Consider the following 18,870-nt stretch of genomic DNA (forward strand, 5'->3'; position numbering starts at 1 on the left):
CCTGGGAACCTCCATAAGGCTTTCAGGTTGGTGGGAACTGGGAAGTCAACTTCAATTCCAGCAGAAGACAATGTCCCAAAAATTTCAGAGAAGTTCTGAACAGCTTACTTTTCTTCATGTTGACAGAGAGGCCAGCATGTTGTTAGGATGGCTTGGATGTCATAGATAATTATGATGTTGTTCAGGTACACAAAATAGATGACACCTTTTAATTCTCCTAGTGCTCTTATGAGACTTTGGAAAGTCAACTATGGAACAAATCAGAACAGACCCAGAGGGGCCAATGAAGGCTGCCGCACCTCTGGGTGTTGAGTGCAACAATAGCACTTAACTTAAAATGCAAGCAGGACCAGATAACTGAATCCTTAAAGACAGTTTATGAGTTCATAAAGAGGGAACGTGAAGGTGAATTGGAGATCCAGTGAGGGACAAGCACATGTTAGGAAAGTGTCCAAGACCATCAAGACAAACCTTGATGGACAATCTTGTTCACCTATAAAAGGCTGCCCAGCTATAAAGTGTATGCGTACAATGATTCTATCACATCTGTTTTATTGTGTAACTGTCCAGGGCCAGGCGACTCAATCAGCAGTCAATCCTATAATGTCATTATACAAATAAGCTTTATATTGGATCAGAGGCCAACAGAATGGCACTATTTCAACATTCTGCTCCAGAGTCAGTCAAAAGTTATCAGGATATAATATCAAAGGAGCCACGAGGGGGGCTGACTGCAAACCAACAAACCACAAAACAACATTCAGTCAGCTTTCTATTTCAATGAAAGACCCTAGATCTGCCCTGCCACCAAAACATGAACTGATTTTACAGCTTTCAATACCAAAGCAAAACTATTAAGACTTAAACAAAGACAAATCTGTGGACACTGAAATGACAGGTTCATATAGCACATATACTTTCTTTCCTTTGTGGTTTTTGTCATTGTCTTCTCATTTAATGTAGTAGTTGTTTGTCTATGTCTAGAATGTTGTATTCTGTGTTTTACTGTTTAAAAGCCTAACCAAAGACACAGACTGCAAATTGGCTACAGCTAGAAGTCCTCTTTACTCTGCATTTGAAAAATAAATTATAAAGTTAAATTATGTAAACTTCTGCATACAGTATATGCCAATATTAACAAATTGCACTGACAAGTTAAGAGGTACTTCACACTTAAACATATTTTTGAGCATGAAACATGAAACACATCAGTGCTGGTGTTAATATTGACATTCTTACCAATTTTATAAAAAGCATACCTTAAGTTTAATTTAGCTACAACACAGGAACCTCACGGAAACCTTTACAAACCTGGAATTTCTACAGCTGAGATAATGTAGTGCCAAGCACTGGCAGCCTTGATGGATTCTGGTGTTGGTTGGAGACCCCTACCATCTGTTATTTGTCACTAAGGAAGGCGTGTCCAGTGCATGAGAAGTAGGATGACGCTGAGGTGCAGCAGCTCTTTTAACATCGATAAGGAGGATGAAAAAGGAGCTCTGTAGCTCTCTTTATTGTAAGACCTCAGTTCAAGCTCAAGTGGAGTAACTGATTGGTAAATGTTTTAGAAATTCATCTTCCAGATAATTTAAAAAAATGTAGTTAAATTAAATTATGAACAGAAATTAAAACTGCCTCAGTGAAATAGAATGTATGCCTCAGATTCTTTCTGCAGCTGTTGCTGTGACAGAACAGAAACTTTTTCAATTAGCCAAAACACACAATGAATATTTTCTTAAAGTAAAAAAAGTGTAGCAGTTTTAGTATTAATGCTAAGCTATGTTAGCCAGGTCCTGACTCCTGCTCCATAAAACACAACCCTGAGACTTACAGTATATGGATATATATTCTGTTAGCAGTGTGGAATATTGAATGTCAACATTATCAGAAACACCATCTATCATCAGTCATAACAGCATATGTTAAAAAAAAAACAACAGACTGTGAATATAATTATTTATTTACTCCAGTCCAAGAAATGTACACGTATGTTCTCTCAAGGTATAAAATTTGTCTTAAATAAGCAATTGTTCTATTTCATATTCATGTAAATTCTCATTATTTAATTAAAACCCCTGAAGACTTAAAACGACGACAATCTGATACCACAAGCAACCAAAAATCGTCAAAGAGCTCATTAAGAGTTAGTAGAGTTAGCAAAAGCCGTCCAGCAGTTTGCAACCTGACTTTGGGTTCGATGAGGGCATAGCTCTTCAGTATTATTATTTTTATCACCCTTATATTAAAAATAATTAAGAGTTTGAAAAGTGAGACAAGCGCTTGTTGTAAAGTTTGTACAGATGATAATCACAGAGAGGATTAAAGGCTTCGGCTGTTGCTCCAAGCTGGTAGATACTCAACTCATTGCTGCTGTTGCTCCCAGTATTCCTATGTTGCAGTTTCTGTTGCTGCTACAGTTGTGTGTTTACATATTGTAGTTGTTGCTGGTGTTTTTGTCATTGTTGATGTCATTATTGCTGTGGTCTCTGTTCCCGTTGTTGCTGCTGTTGTTCTGGAAAATCACCAGATTTCCAGATGCCGATGAGATCATCTCATCTGAACGATTTCTATAACAGGAAGGTTGAAGCTGAGTCTGAGTCTTCAGTCTCTGGGTGGTCTGTGTTTGGTTTGTTGTCTGGATTAAGATGAAGATGATGATAAACCTGAGGCTGGTGAACAGAGGGACTCTGGAGAGAAAGGCAGAGAGAGATAAAGAGTTATTGTCACTGATAACAGTTTAGTTTACAGATTTATAGTTTGCTGCCACAGTGAACACAGGAGACAATTTTAACAGCTGGATCTTTACTCTGTTTCTGCCTCAGCTGACTGCCTGAACTAGTTTCTGTTGTAGTTTGAAACAAAATAAGTCAACTCAAGGTCCACCTACTAGCTTGTCCTGAAGCTTTCAGTCGTATCACATTATGACACTGTCACTGACTGTTGACATCAGCCAATAAAGACCACGAATGGCTGGAAAACTCAGATAAAGCTAAGGTAAAGTAAGTGGAGCTAGATTTTGGGTCATCTTGGAAACTACAATTTCCAAGGTCCAGAATGAACCTTTCATGTTTGTGTTTTGATGATGATGATGTCAACTGAAATGGGACTGGGAATCTGAAAATGGCATCTGGGAAAGGGTTAGGGTTAGGTGACAGCAAAAAGTCTATCTCTGATTGAGTTAAATATGAAAGACAAAGTATACCAAAAAAATACCTTTTTTCAATATAACTTGTTGTACAATAAAAACTTTTGTTTTCATGAAAAAGAAAAAAGCAAACTCTAGCACTGCGTAAAGAATACAATTTATTTAAAAACCTTTCACAGAGCAAGGACATTTTTGCAAGTGAGGACATTTTGGTGAGGACATTTTTGCAAAGTGAGGAAAATTTTCAGGACATTTTATAAAACGTGGGGATATTTCTTGCTGGCATGGGGAAGAATAAGGTCTAGGGAATATATTATGTCAAAAATGTATTCACATGTATAGACGTACCGATATGTGTATGTTAATAATCATTCAGGTCTTTCATGTCTTCTACTAACAGATAATGTGTGAATATAATTGTGAGGCTCCCTACAGAGACTCTGCCCCTATCTCATTCCTCTATTAAGCCCACATTGAGTAAGCTTGTCTTAATAAACTCTACTTAATAAAACACTCTACAGAACAAACTGTCTTCTTTCACCTCTTGAGGAACAATAAACATCAGCCTCTGGACAAAAAAAAGTCCAATTAATGTGGAGAGCCTCCACACTAATCATTAGCTTCTCCATTAACCCCCTGACACCTCCTCCCTCCTACTGCCTTAATAAGGGGGGTGTGGCTACAATTAGGATCGCTCGTCTGCAGAGGCCTTTCGCCTGCGCAGAAAACATTTTAATTATACATAAAACAGCTGAGTGAAGGGTTCACACAGCAGGAGTGCAAGACTGATATCAAACATTACCATGTTCTCCCCCTGCTGCGCCTCCCTGTCCTCCCTCTCAGCTGCACGGCGCATTCTCACTCCCATATTTAGAACAAAATGTCACGATGCTGAAATTCTAGGAATCAACAGGAAAAATAAACAAGGCTTCCTCCAGACTGCTGGGAAATTTTTCAGCAGTCCAATCAGATGTTCTGAACCTGTCTTTCCATCTTCCATTGTGACATTTTTGATCCATTATTGTGCCATTTGAATTTCAATCATTTATTGTAACATTTTCAACAGCTCCTCCCAATGTGTTAACATTTTGAATCCTTACTTTTTTCCATTTTAAATCATTGTCATTTCAATACTTACATTTTCTATTTGAACCTCCCATTTCTTACCTTCATTATCCTGTTTTGAATACTTTTCTTTCGACTTTAAATCATTCATTGTGCCATTTGTTGTCCCCTATAAATGTATTTACATTATGAAACCCAAATTATTTTCATTAAATTTTAGGTCCTTATTTTGTAGCTGACTTTCCCTTCTTTCGATTTTGAATCCCTCTTTTTTATAATGAATCTTTTCAAGTCATACTGAGTCCTTCATTGTGCCATTTTGCATCTCTTATCATGCCATTTGAGTCCCTTACTTCAAATGAAATCCCCCCATGTTACCATTTTGAATCCTTCATTGTGCTGCTTTGAATCCCATCTGTGTTGAACCCACCCAGTCTTTCCATTTTCAATCCCTCAGCGTGCCATTGTGAGTCCCTCCGTCTTGCACTAGATGAATGTAGGTGTTGATAAATCCACCGAACAGACTTTATGATATGATAGTTTCACTGTGTTAAGTGTTTCATTGTTTTACAGTTTCAGTGTATTAATGTGTCTGTATCTGAATGTTTTCTTCCTTCGGTGTTTTAGTATTTTCATGTTTCGGTCTGATAATCTTCAGCTCAGTCTTAATTACTCCCTAATAATTAGAAAATCCTGATAATCTGCTGCTTAATCGGGGCAATTCAGCTGACTGACAGCGCACACACATACACACACACTCAGCACTTATCAGCCTTGTGAATGACTTTGAAGCAGATAATTCTCTGTGTCTCAACATCCACTAATTACCAGCAGCTGAAAAATGCTGCAGGAGTCTGAATCAGCTCCTCTGGAAATTACAAGATACAGTTAATAACACACACACACACACACACACTAATGTGTTTGTATCAAATAGTCATCGTCTTTTCTCAGTCAGCAGTGTGAATCTTTAGTCTCAATCAGATAAAAGCAGCAGTCTGCTCATTTAAAGGAACAGTCCAACATTTAGTGAAATCCTTGTCTTCCTCAGTCAAGTGAGAAGATTTATATCAGCGTCGTCTTTGTGTATGGCCTACAGAAGAGTGATGGAGAAAGGTGGACATTTTATGACTTTCTTTTGCTGTTGGATAAATGCAACAGAGAACACCATAAGGCAAACCCACTACTGACAAGTATGTGACATTGTTATTAAGGTAAAGTATTGACATTAGTAATACAGCTGTCCCCCGCTATAACGCGGTTCACTTTTCGCGGACTCGCTGTTTCGCAGATTCTTTTTTGTATTATTTTGCATGCTTTTTTTTTTTACAGTGTACTGTACAGTATAAATACGCTTTGTGTTCTGCGTTCTGATTGGCTAAGGGAGTACTGTACAAAATGCGTTGTATGTTCTGCACTCGGAAAAAAACACCTGCACCAAGGCCTTCAGAGGAAAAAGCTGTTACAGCGGTGCGGCACCGTCAGAGGAACTGTGAAATACGGTTTCATTTACTAATACAGTATTGCACTTATTTTTGTTAAATCTGCGAACGTTTGAACTTTGAGAGTGTTTAAATAAGAGAGAAATGTGAGAAAATGTTAATGCCTGTCTGAGAAAAGTTTATCAGAGTGTGTGGTTAGGGGTTTTACGGCCTTAAAACATGTAGAATAATTGTAAAACTTACTTTGCGGATTTCGTTTATTGCGGGTTATATTTAGAACGTATCCTACGCGATAAACGAGGGACCACTGTACTACTGTACATAATGTTCACTATATTAGTCTAGCATGTTAGCTAGAGTGTGCTAATTAGCGCTAAACACAAAATACAGCTGAGGCTGATAGGAATGTATGTCATGATTTCTGCAGGTATTATGTCAAAAAGTATTAGACAAATTGACATTTTGACCTGATGATAGAGTCAGAGGATCACTAAAATCAGTGTGACTAATCCTCTGGGGACTACGAATGTCTGTATAAGATTTCATGAATATCCATCCAATGGTTGTTGAGATATTTTAGTGGTGGACAGACCATTCCTGGAGCCATAATGCTAGCATGGCTGAAAATCGGCACCTTTTGTGACAAGTTAATGGGTTTGAGGCCCTGATTGTGTGAATAGCTGCCAGTAAAATCTGCCAACACTACAACTGGCTGAGAATGACCAAACACATTTACTCAAGTACTGTACTTAAGTACACAGTACTTGAGTACAGTAAAGAAATGTTGGTATCATATATATCATGTATATCTGTATGCTTGAAAGGTGTATATAGGGTATATAACTCATATTTTATTTTCTATATCTAGTATATCTTTGATTTTTTTATATTACCTATGAGTATTTTTTCTGATCTAGCTTGTGTATCATGAGCTGCTGTAACAAATAAATTTCTCCAGTGTTGGATTAATAAAGTCTATTTTATCTTAGCTGACAAAAAAAAGAAGAAACTGCCCTGATATTTTATCTTCTCATAAATTCTCTTTATTAGTCAGCATGTATGTCAACAGTTGTAGGAAACGTCAATGAGGAATGTCTGCTATGTTTGAGCTCATTTAGAAACAATGTGTCCATTCCTCTACCACAGTTTATTGTTAAAGTGTTCTACTTTAATTTTTTTTAATTTTAACAACAAAATGATGGTGCTGGACATGTTTCGCCGTCTTATTTTATTTCTGCTGGGTGTGTTACTGCTACCTTTTGTGCTATGTTTCCAAGAAAGAGCAGAACGCAGAATCACAGAAGGGAAAAAAGAATGAAAGAAACCGAGTCGGTCATAAAACCAACATAAATAAATTAGCACCATCTAACAACAAGAGTCACAGCAGCAGGAAACAAACTGGACAGCCTGAGATTTCTTGCAAAGATTTAAAATGGTTGTTTCAACAGCTAGAAAGCAGCCCAAAGGACACACACACACACACACACACACACACACACACACACACACGCATTGGCTGGCCGCTGTCCTCTCTCTTTCTCTGGTCCAGCTATAAAAACCCATTAGTAATCACTCCTCGACTCTCAGCGGCTCTTTTCGCCCAAACGACTTCCATCTAGCCAATCTGCATAAATCTGCATTAATGGCCGATTTTCTCTCCGCAGAAAACAAATGTGCTTTAAAAAAACGTCTCCTTATCTGTCTGCTTTTAGAGGAAGCATCAGACACACTCGCACCAAATCTGTCTGACAACACACAGAAATGCAGCTTCTATCGACAACAGATATATCACGGCAGTGACACTTACAAAGAAAACTTGACAAACAAAAGCTGGTGATTGTCCTGAGGGTGGCAAGAGAAGAAAAAGGTCATGGGGTCATTTAAGGACTGTACAGGTGGCTTTGCACAATCAGCGCTCATCCGTTATTGACAACCATTTCCTGATTCATGTTCCCCTCTTCCTACCTTCCAGGGTCCAGTTGGTTTCTGTTCATTTTAGTACGCTATCCAAATCAACTCACGGAGACATGAAACTTGCTCATCATAGCTAATGCAGCTAATGCATACTGAGGAGGGAATGATGTTGAAGAGAGCAGAGCGAGGGCAAGAAGAGAGGACCCTGCTGCTGTGAAGTTAGAATCTGGAAGTTTCTGAGTTTCTTTCCACTTAGCTGTTTTGTAATGCTCTTCAAACTTTCAAACTTTGACCACCTGCCTAATTTAAGCTTGACAGCAGGAATCCTAAAGATGTCCATGACAGTTTTGTATCTGGTGGGTATGAAGTGGTTGTGTTGGACACCTTGACGAAAGTCTTGATCTTAAATCTTTTGGCCGTCCTTTTCTTGCCCATGGTTGTGGTCACCTTACAGGGATAACTGTTGATGCCTGGAGTTGTAAGGGCTGTATGGTCAGTTGTGTCACCATCGATGTTCTTCACAATGACAGCGTTGCTCCCGGTGTAACGTCCAGCTAGTATCATCACTACATTCCCAGGTTTCATGAACTTTTGGTGCCGCTAACAGGAAATCGCCTGTCTTGCCAATTGATACTTCACAGAGGGAATGTATATCTCCACCACGGAAATTAACAGATTTTTATCTGCGCAAAATCATAATTACCATGAATTATGAATATGAAACAGTGTTTAGGTGTGCTAATGTTAGAATGTCCGCATATGGGGGAGGTTTGGGATGGGTCAAACAAACAGGACTGTCACCCGGGAGATCATCATCACTGATTTCTTTCTTCATCATCACATCCTTATTTTAACGCAAACCACATAGGTTTTGTGCGTAATGTGACCAAACTGCGATAACTCAGTGAATGTAAAATGTTTCACAGCAAGCATTATTGTTAAAGTCTAACAACTGGACATTGCAAAACAATTAGTTGTTACTAGCTTGACCACAGAGTCCTGCACGTGCTCTAGAGGAGTACCTACAACTTCATATTATGAAGCAGAGGGAAACTGATGAAGCTGGCATTTTTGACGAGTTGAAAGTCAAAATGAGTTCTTGTGTAAGAAAGAAAAGACAACAAATCTCAGCAATAAAAAAAAGGAATGAATAAAAATAAATAAATAAATACAATGAATAAATCATCCAGTCATCCAATAGTTTCTAAAGACACAACTTTGCTGCGTTAGAACAAACAAAATCATGTTAGTGTGGATTAGTTATTCAAGATACATTTGAAGATTTGCGGCATAGATAGATTTCCATGAAATTTACCATTTACCCCTCAGGACAAACTGAACTCTGTTGTTATATCATATGCCAGCCAAACATGGACTTAATTAATAAAATGGAAAGACTTAAAGTCCATGTAAAGTCAATTCTTAGTTTCTTTTCAAAATACATTAAATATGTTGGAAAATAGTTGCTGAAAACATGTGAAAAGACTTTGAATGATATATTACTGAAATGTGGAGTTAGAGGTTCAAACAGTTTTTCACCAGTTTTCAGTCCAGGATTTTGTGGGCGGTCCTTAAAGGGTGGCTCGATGACACATTGAGGCCACCCTGAGCATACCCCTGCACCCCTAGCAGAGATAGAGATGAATTCATCTCGCTCAGAGTGTTTCAAAGTTAGTCGTGTCATTCTCTGAACTCATCTGACACGTTTCAGTCGCTTCAAATGTGTGGGTGTGGCTCCAGCACATTCAGAGGACACGCCCCCACAGTCCTGGAGCTAAAATTCATTTTTACCTGATTCTGACACCTAATTACATAAACTTGTCGATATTTTTATTCATTCAAATTTGGCTGGGTGGTTAATAACACTTTCTTCTTTGGTCTGACAAACTCAGAACACATTTATTCTGACTTTACACAGATTTTAAATGATCCTGGCTGCAGTCATCAGATTAGACTTCCTCTTTCTCTGAGCCACCTTATTGAGAAAAAAAACAAACAAACTCTAAACTCTGCAGCAAAATCCAAAGGCACTCTCTGGTCTGCTGTACTGCCTTGTTGCCACGGTGACCCTGACCTGGATAAGTGGCTGGGAAATGATGGATGGATATGTGAACTTGTGAAAGTAAATGTTTTTTAATTTGGTTTTGTTTACAGGCTCTGCAGAGTGAAATATAACCAATAACCAAACAAAGTGTAATACAACACACACGCACAAACATCACGTTAACCATTAACACACACTCCAACAACAAACCCACAGCCCATCAATCACTCACACACACACGCACGCACACAGTCTGCTGCATGGCTGAGTTTCAATCAGACACCAAGAATCCCATCAGCATTCACAACAAGTCTCACTACACACACACACACACACACACACACACCTACACACACACGCAGACAAGGTTTCTGACAGAGTAGATTGGTTCTGCTCCTGCATCGTTTCAAGACATTTAAAGCTGTGATCTGTAACTTTGCTCACGTTTAGACTGCAGCACAGATATTGAGTCATTCTGATCATGTCAGTCGTACTTCAGCTGTTTGGTAGCGTCAATCTCCAGCAGCTCTGTACTTCAGTGGCTTATCTTGCCATTGGTCAGGTGACCTGAAGGCAACAACACCATTTCCTGAAGCAAGCTCCTGTCAGAAGTTACGAGCTGTAAAGTAACCCACGTGTGCTGTGTGTGTCGCCAGTCGTGTTAGTTCTAATGATTTTTTTAAATGCAGACTTTTAAAAACATCTTTTCTCTTGTCCCTCATTACTGACAGATTCTCCTTCTGACTGATGAGCACCTCATCTCGCCTCTCTGAAAGCAGGTTGTTACCATGACAACCAGTTAACGTTACCCATTATGTCTCCAGTCTTATCTGCAGCTCATCTGTACATTTGAGGAGTCTTTAATATATAATAATATATAAATATATATAATATCAAATTTTTAGATGCGATGAAAAGTTTTTAAATTCAACAGAGAGCAAAGCACAAATCTTGTAGAGCTACCCATCAGAAATTGATATTGATGAAATTAAAAACACCACCATGAGACCACAGAAGGGTTTGACTCTGCTGCTTATTAAGAAGAAGAAAAGATACTTTATTATTTCCTTTCACTCAGTTTTTTTTACCACGAAACACAACCACACACACACACAGGGCTCATAGACATGCAATGTGAAGAGAGATGGTGGAGTGATGGGCAGCCCCCCAGAGGAGCGCCCTGCGAGCAGTTGGGGGGTTCAGTGCCTTGCCCCTGGCAGTTCCCAGGAGGTGGGCTGGCACCTCTCCAGTTGCCAGTCCACCTTCCATGCTGGACTTGAGCCGGCCACCCTCCAGTTCCCAAGCCAAGTCTCTATGGACTGAGCTACTGCCACCCCGGCAGACATATCAATACAAAAAATACAAAAATCAAAACATGCCTCACCTGTCCGTTTTCAGGCCGTCTTCCCCTCCAGCAGCTCCCGAGTGTTTTCGACGGCCCGCGCCAAACCATCGGCCATCAGTGCCTCCTCCAGACTCCTCCTGGCCTGGTACACTTTCAGTTCCTGTTCCCTGCACACACACAAGGATGTCTTACTATGAGTCCTATTCCACTGTCCACTGGTTTACTATTAAAGCAGGAAATCTGCAACATCTAATCTTCCTAAATGTAACAAGACTGAGCATGAATCATAAATCACACATTATCAAAGCAGCCAATAGCACCTGTGTGGAGAATTACACAGAATGAGGGTGGCTGTGCGTCATTGTGTGTCAGTTGTGTTTAACAGTACAAGACTACAACGCTTCAATCTCAGACCCCATCAGCAATTGTTTAGTATCTGGGGCCAACGGACAATGTTTCTTGATTTCCGGTGTAGCCAGTGGAAATCCGGGCCAAAGAAGAAGACTGACGAGAAAAACACATTTCTGCTAATCTCTATCAAAATATATAACTTTAAAAAGCTAATAACAAGCTAAATTTTGCCAAACAACAGCTCATGGGTTCCCAGATTGCATTTCGGACAATGTATTCAGGCTCTTGCTCTCTACATGGACCATTGCTACCAAAGCCTGCTCAAACACAATTAGACAATACTACTCAAGACTAAATGGAAACCAGGATGCTTCCAGTGCCAAAATCTCATGTTGGTCTATTACCATGGACTGTATAATAACTTTATGAATCATTTGTTCTACTCTCTCTTTAGTGGTGCGCCAGTGTAGCTCCGCCCAAAGGTGAGAATTTAGTTCTTGATTGAGTGTAAAAGTATTTTGGTTCATTATGAAACTGTGGTGGGACAAATTAGACTATGGCAGGATGTCAAACTCTAGGTAATTAATAAGAAACATTAATGGTCATTAAATCTTAAAGAGGTCATCCTCTGGGGAGCAGGAAACAGAACAGGAAATCTTATGGCAATCCACACCATAGTTTTTCAGACACGTGTCCTCCAGTGAAGGCAGATCTTAATGTTGATAAATATTAATGATATTGAAACAACACTGTGCTTTAACATGACCAAAGCCAGCTCCATACAGACATTCTCAGTTTGATGTAGAAGAACTCGACTGGTCTGCACAGATCCCTGACCCCACCCCCATCCAGCATGTTTGCGATGAAATGGAACACCGACTGTGAGCCAGACCTCATCATTCAGCATCAGTGCTGGACCTCACTGATGCTCTTGTAGCTGAATGGTAAATAATCCCCGCAACCAGGTTCCAACATCTGGTGGAACCAGGAGAGTGGCCAGAGGGGGTAATTACATTAACCTCTTCTACTCCATTTGTCTTTATAATACACATATTTTTGTCTTTTTTGGGGGAATCAGGGGATATTTAGAGGGGAGATAGTATTCTATTCAAATATTGAATAAGATACTGTTTATAAGCACATTATAATTTAAGTACAGTGGTCCCTCGTTTATCGCGGAGGATACGTTCTAAAAATAACCCGCAATAAACGAAATCTAAGTTTTAAAGTAAGTTTTACAATTATTATCCATGTTTTAAGGCCATAAAACCCCTAACCACACACTTTTATACACCTTTTTACACGCATTTTGTACAGTACTCCCTTAGTTAATTAGGATGCAGAACACGTGCGGTTCTCCCTTAGCCAATTTAGGACGCAGAACACAATGCGCATTCATACTGTACAGTACGCTGTAAAAAAAAAAAGCATACAAAATTACACTAAAAAAATCTGCGAAACAGCGATTCCGCGAAAAGTGAACCACGTTATAGCGAGGGACGACTGTATACCATGCCCAGTCCCATGCTCCAATGTTAAAATGATCAAAAATCCCCCAGAATAACACATTACGATGCCAAGACCTTGAGGAACACCATACAATACTAAATGCTGTAATTTACTGTTTACTTTTGACGTTTGAAGAATGGCTGGCGAGCACTTCTCTTCTGGAAATTGTTCAGAGACCCTCTTATTGTCCATATACACAGGAAAGCCATCCATCCTCTGCCTCTAGTTTGTGGTTGAATGAAGCTGTGATTATCGTAAAGGACACAATAGGTCATTTTATACAGTGAGCACAAGCCTTTAAAAAAATGCTCTGACTACGTTGAAATGGCTACCACCAGGAATAACATCATCATATATGAATCAACTTGAGTGAATCCACAAGAGTCTTAGATTTCCAGTCAGACCAAATTTATACAATTCTAAAACTGTTTGAGAAATATTCAAATGCATTAGGCCAAAATAGAGCACATTGTTTGCCCTAGGCTGTATGTGATTAGCATAACGTGGACATGTCTGTAAAGGAGAGTCTCGTGGGTATCCATAGAATTCATTTTCATTCAGATATGTTGAGGTGAGAGATCCCATGCCAGTTTTTACATCAACAAAATTCTACCTATGTATGGAGCAGTTTTTAGTAGTAGTTTTAGTCCCCTTCCTGCCAAAAAGCATGGTTGGTACCAATGGATGTATTAGTTCTTCTAGTTTTATATGATACCAGCATCTTAACTCTAGCTTTGAGCCTGCAACATCAGAAAGAAAGTAATGTCGGCCATGGACGCCTGGAGTGGAAGAGGTTGAATAAATTGGCACAGCATACTTATTTCGTAAGAGAACACCTGTTATTTCTGCTTTCAAAAGTTACATTGTTTTGGAATATCACATTCAGCTATCACATGAACCCAAAATAGTTGAGTGTAGTGTCCACATACTTTTGGCCACATGGTGTGTTTTGCTCTGGATGAAACTGTCGGTCGAACCAGACATCAACGCCCAGACCCTCCAACTCCAATTGACCAAAAATAAAAAGGACATAAAGAAGGAAGTTGATCTCAGTGATTTAAAACATGATGTATACGTGTTGAGCTGACTCTCACTCTCAGAGTCAACATTAGATCTTTAAAAGGAGACGTGTGACATAGAGAAGATGTCTGCCGCCTTTTGTCAAAACTAACAAAAGACAAAGAAGCACAGGGAGGAGACAGAATCTGAAAAATTACAGCCTGAGAGGACTGCAACTAGACATGGGCATGCTGTCCAATGATATTTTCTTTATTTAAATGGGTCAAATTTGAAGGAAAAATCACTACAAATGAACACAAAAGAAGAAAATGTGAAGCCTATAAAACAAAGAAACAACATTATGTAAAAAGGCAAAGAGAGAGATGTGTGTGTGTGTTTGATGTAGCAGAGGAGGAATACGAGGAGAGAGGATGAAGAGGAGGGAGAGGAAAGGAGAGGAATGAGAGCGATTTAGGATGACAAGCACATTCAACTGTAGAGAGAGGAGGGAAGAGAGAGAGAATTGGAAATTAATGGAGGGGAGAGATAAGAAAAGGAGGAGGAGGAAAGGCTGGAGGGAAGTAGAGAGGAGATATAAGAAGAGAGGAGACACGGGGAGGGGGGGGGGGGGTGGTATGGAATGAAAGAAGGAGATGGAAAAAACAAAGGAAGGAGGATAAGAGAGCATTATTGGAAGGACCAGGTGGTGTTTGCAGACAACTTATTATGATCATATTTAGGTTCATTGTTAGGGGGCGACCTCTAGTGGCCATAGTAACCATGATAGGAGAAATGGAGGAAGTCAGGTGATGGAATTTAAAGAGTGAGGACGTCTGTGTGGAGAGGTGGAGGTTGGAGCGGATGGATGGGTTAAACACACTTTCACTTTCAATCATGGCCTCAACAAAGTTGCAGTATGGCCACTCTCTAACAGTAATATATGATCACCCCCTGGTGTCTGGCTGGTGATTAACCCCGCCCCCTCCTTGTTAGCTGACAGGACATGGGCTGAACGAAAGAAACATCAACGTACACATGGAGAAATGTTTTTCCCAAAGATGGATTCTGTCATTGTGTGTAGTTCTTATCAGTAGCAGTCTATGGATCATATATGTTGTTTTAGGAGTCATTGGTAATCAACCTATACAGTCGTTTAGGTTCAAGGATGTGTTGAATAGATGGAGCAATGAGAGAGGGATGGGCAAAGATGAGGATGGAGAAGAGAAGCTGAAAGGAAATATTACAGGAAGGAGAGAAGGACGGGAAAGGAGTGAATGGAGAAAAACAAGGAAGGATGGAAGGAAATAAGCGAATGTAAGGAAAAAGAAAACAAAGTCCATAAGGAGACATTACAGATGAGAGAGATGAATGGAAGAAAGAAAAAGACTGAATGATACGAGGATAGTCAAGGATGGAAGGAAAAGATGAGAGGGAAAGGAAAAGGAAGGACAGAGAGGAGAGGAGAGGATGGAGTGATATGTTCCAGTGATTCTGCTGTAATGGCTTTGGCCAGCTGTTCTTTGCACAGTTTTCTGCCGGACACAGACACACACACACACGCACGCACACAAGTACACACACAGTCAGTCAGTGTGTGTCCCCACAGTGCCCCCTGCTGTCAGGTTGCAGCACATGTGTTTGTGGTTCATGGGGTCTCTGATCTGAGGACTGATCTTCTACATTCAATACAGACAGGAGGAGAGAAACATTCAGTACCGGGGTCTCCTCCCAGTTGGATGTGCCCTGAACACCTCCAAAGGGACGCACCCAAACCACCTCAGCTGGCTTCGATGTGAAGGAGCAGCTCCGAGCTCCTAATCCTATCTCTAAAGGTGACAGCAGAGGAAGCTCTGGTTACAACCCAAAGCTGATGACCAGATGTGACCACAACGGTCCAGTACAATGTCCACAGTATTGCAGACATTGACACTAACCCGCCGGTCCATCTCACGCTCCATTTTCCCATCACTCAGGAACAAGACCCAGTGATACTTGAACTCCTTCGCCTGGGGCAGCAACTCACTCGCAAACAGGGAGGGAGCATTCCACCGTTTTCTGGCAGAGAACCCAAGACTGGCCCAAGTCTGACTGCACAGGTGCTGACGCTCTCTGCAAAATACCCCAATGAGTGCTGAAGGTCACGGTCCATGGAAGCCAACAGAACCACATCATCTGCGTAAAGCAATCCAGTCCATGAATATTAAGAATAGAATCAGGGACATATACATGTTTTGTGTATTCCTGGCAAATTCATATTCCCTCTCTTTTAGCTCTGTTTTTTTTCTCTACCAACTCTTGAGAGAAATATCTGTCTCTTTACCTGCTACATTTTCCACCAGCTAGTCTTTTGTCTGCCTGCTGCAGGTGGTGTTCAGTGGGTTTTTAGAGCGTTTGCTCTGAAAACAGTTTTCTGCTGAGACCAAAAATGATTCTATGAGTGGTGAGAGTGAACCTAAGCAAAAAAGTTGTAGCCAGTTGGCTAAACAAAGAGCTGAAAGCTCTGTGAAGGTGAGGGGAGCTGCAGATTCAGCCGATAATTCTCTGTAGCTTGTCACTATGAGCGACCCCTTTTTCAGTTTCCTATGTGTACATTTCCTTGTGTGACGGCTGCTTTTCTTCATCCTCCTCCTCCTCGTCTTTGTTCATGCTTCATTAGTCCTCATCTCTCGTCTGTCTTCTCTCTTATCACCCTCCTCTCTCCCTAAAACTTATTACTCCCACTACCCAGCATGCATCTGTCATCTACACTGGTCTAATTTGTCGAGAGGCAGGTGCTGGATTCACCCACCTCGGGGTTTTATCAGAGGGCGGAAATAATAAATAACATTTTATTATTTATCTGACATGTTTCTGTGATATTAAACTTTCAACACATGACATGGTCCTGCCCACACATGGCATCACTGAACAATGAGAACACATACGCATACATTTATTAACCTTAGCAAACCATAACAATTATCTTTTTACTGTGTTTTGAATGGAATTATGTGTATAGTAAGTGAATGGATGGGTAGTCTCTGTGTCGTTGCTATGGTGGCTCCCATCTAATCCAAAAATGGGCAAAGAGGTGAAGTGTGGGTGGACTGAATGAAGCCTGGTTGCTTAAACAAGCCACCTGTGCTAGCACCCACCTGTCACTCAAAGCATCCACGCTTTTAATTCTGTATAATTTTAAGCCTTAATATAATTTGAACAGGTGAGTTGTATATAAATTCACCCTCAGTACAGTCAATAATGGGTAAATTACTTTTGCTAAATGCTAAAACATAGTGTAATAGTAGTATAGTATAGGGTGTTGTAAAGTCAGTAAACTGACTTAGCTTCTTCTGATTACTAACAGCAGTGGTGACAAAAAACAAAAAGACAGATCTGACTGCTGGTGCAAAGGAGCAGAATAGAAGAGCAGGATAGAAAAAGTGGCCAATGGCAAGTTCTAGACTTATAAAGATCCCTTTTCAAATGATTTGATTGGACGTGTGGATCTTTATTATGACAATAGGACACTGAAGGCTCCCCAAACTAGATCTGTGCTGGCTGTGCCATTGTCTCTCCAATGGAGAGAGAGCGATGATACCCAGAGCTGGGGACTAAGACTCGGGACTCAGACTCGAGTTGCACTTGTCTCACTTAACTGTGACTTCAGACTCGACTTGGACTCGACCTCAAAAGACTTCAGACTTGACTTTGACTCGAGGCTCGAGACTCACGAACAACCTTTATTTCATGTTATTATTATTATTGTTCTCATTATTTATCTGTCATTTATCTTTTTGTATGATCTCTGGCTCTGAGCTAGATGTAAACGCCAACGTCATGTCACGCACCATATGTGAAGCGTGCATGTTCAGTATCATACATTTGATACATTACTTCAGTATCAAACATTTGATACATTACTTCAGTATCAGACATTGACAATGGCGAATGTGAAAAGTTCACCAGGAGTGCCTCGGATCATTACGTTTGGATACAATGCCTTCACACAGACAGCCAACAAGTGAACAGCAGTGTGCAAAGAGTGTGGCAAAAAGATAAAAGATTGTGGTTCAACTACATCAAACTTCATCCGGCATCTGAAAACGCACCCAAACCTGTTAGTCACTTGCTAACGTGAAAGATGTTAAAATTAGCAGTTAGCAATCAAACTAGCCACAACAAACTGTGTGCTAATGCTGTGAACAGGCAGATTGCATATTTGCTGTTGGCCATATGATGTGTCAGAAGATTAGTCTATGTCATACATATAAAATGTCTATATATATTACATATTTCGAGCCCATCTCCCGCTGCCCTCCCTATAAAAGGCAGCTTGGAGAAATAAATCAGCATTTCTATTTGATTTAGTGTTGGCGAGGGACTTGGACTCTTGACCAGAGACTTGAGACTTGACTTGTGAACACCTCTGGTGATACCAGACTAGGATAAGTGCTGCACAGGGGATACACTTGGTATTACAAGCACAGAGTGAGGGAGGGTGCTCTCCCTCCAGTGAGCCGAGAGCAAATCTCTTATCATGTGAAGACAGCTTAAGGGTGTCTTGATAGGTGGGACAAACTACAATAATTGACTTCCAGATGTTTTTAAGGCACCAGCATGCAAGTGTTTCGCCTTGCCTCACATCTCTCCCTGTACCTGTCTTAACCTGTGTCAAGAGGCACAGACGGATGTAATTGGAAGAAAATCCGGTCATTTTTCAAAATAAAACATCTTTCAGACTCCGATTATCAAAAAAAAAAAATATATATTTTTTTTTTCTGTGTGGTCCAGTTGGAGACCGCTGCTCTATGGGACGAAAAAAATCAAAAATGAAGACTGTCTCTCTCACCTGATGTGTTCATCAGTGACTGTGAAGGCTTTGCAGAGAGGCTGGGACGTGTTCAGCCAGATTGCCGGGTTTTTCTCAGCAGCTACAGACGTCTGTCCTGTTATCGGAGCGGAGCTCATATGCAGAGCGCTGGCAATGGCCGAGAGCAGAGTTTCATCACTGGAGTCTGGACCAACACCTGCAGAGAGACAGAGAGGTCAGAGGTCAGAGGTCAGGACTAGAGTATGG

General features: G+C 40.4%; 1 protein-coding gene across 11 annotated transcripts in view; it reads right to left on the reverse strand.

The window, feature by feature from the left end:
* Window positions 1-1,942: 1,942 nt before the first annotated feature.
* mbd2 (methyl-CpG binding domain protein 2) overlaps window positions 1,943-18,870 on the reverse strand; it is a 28,068-nt gene continuing 11,140 nt past the window's right edge. For 3 of the 11 annotated variants that reach the window (XR_002041933.2, XR_002041930.2, XR_002041932.2), the window contains 4 exons: window positions 18,643-18,820; window positions 13,745-13,821; window positions 12,936-13,058; window positions 10,995-11,122 (listed from right to left, as the gene is read on the reverse strand). Coding sequence is in view for 4 of the 11 variants with exons in the window: in XM_027278598.1 (XP_027134399.1) it covers window positions 2,426-2,687; window positions 10,995-11,122 (390 nt within the window). In the remaining 7 variants the exon portion in view is untranslated. Of the gene's footprint in view, window positions 2,688-10,989; window positions 11,123-12,935; window positions 13,059-13,744; window positions 13,822-18,642; window positions 18,821-18,870 lie in introns of those variants that run through there. The other 8 variants (XM_010753152.3, XM_010753155.3, XR_003462372.1 and 5 more) reach the window with 7 other exon arrangements.

Source organism: Larimichthys crocea, chromosome IV, assembly GCF_000972845.2.
Source record: "Larimichthys crocea isolate SSNF chromosome IV, L_crocea_2.0, whole genome shotgun sequence".
NCBI lineage: Eukaryota > Metazoa > Chordata > Actinopteri > Sciaenidae > Larimichthys > Larimichthys crocea.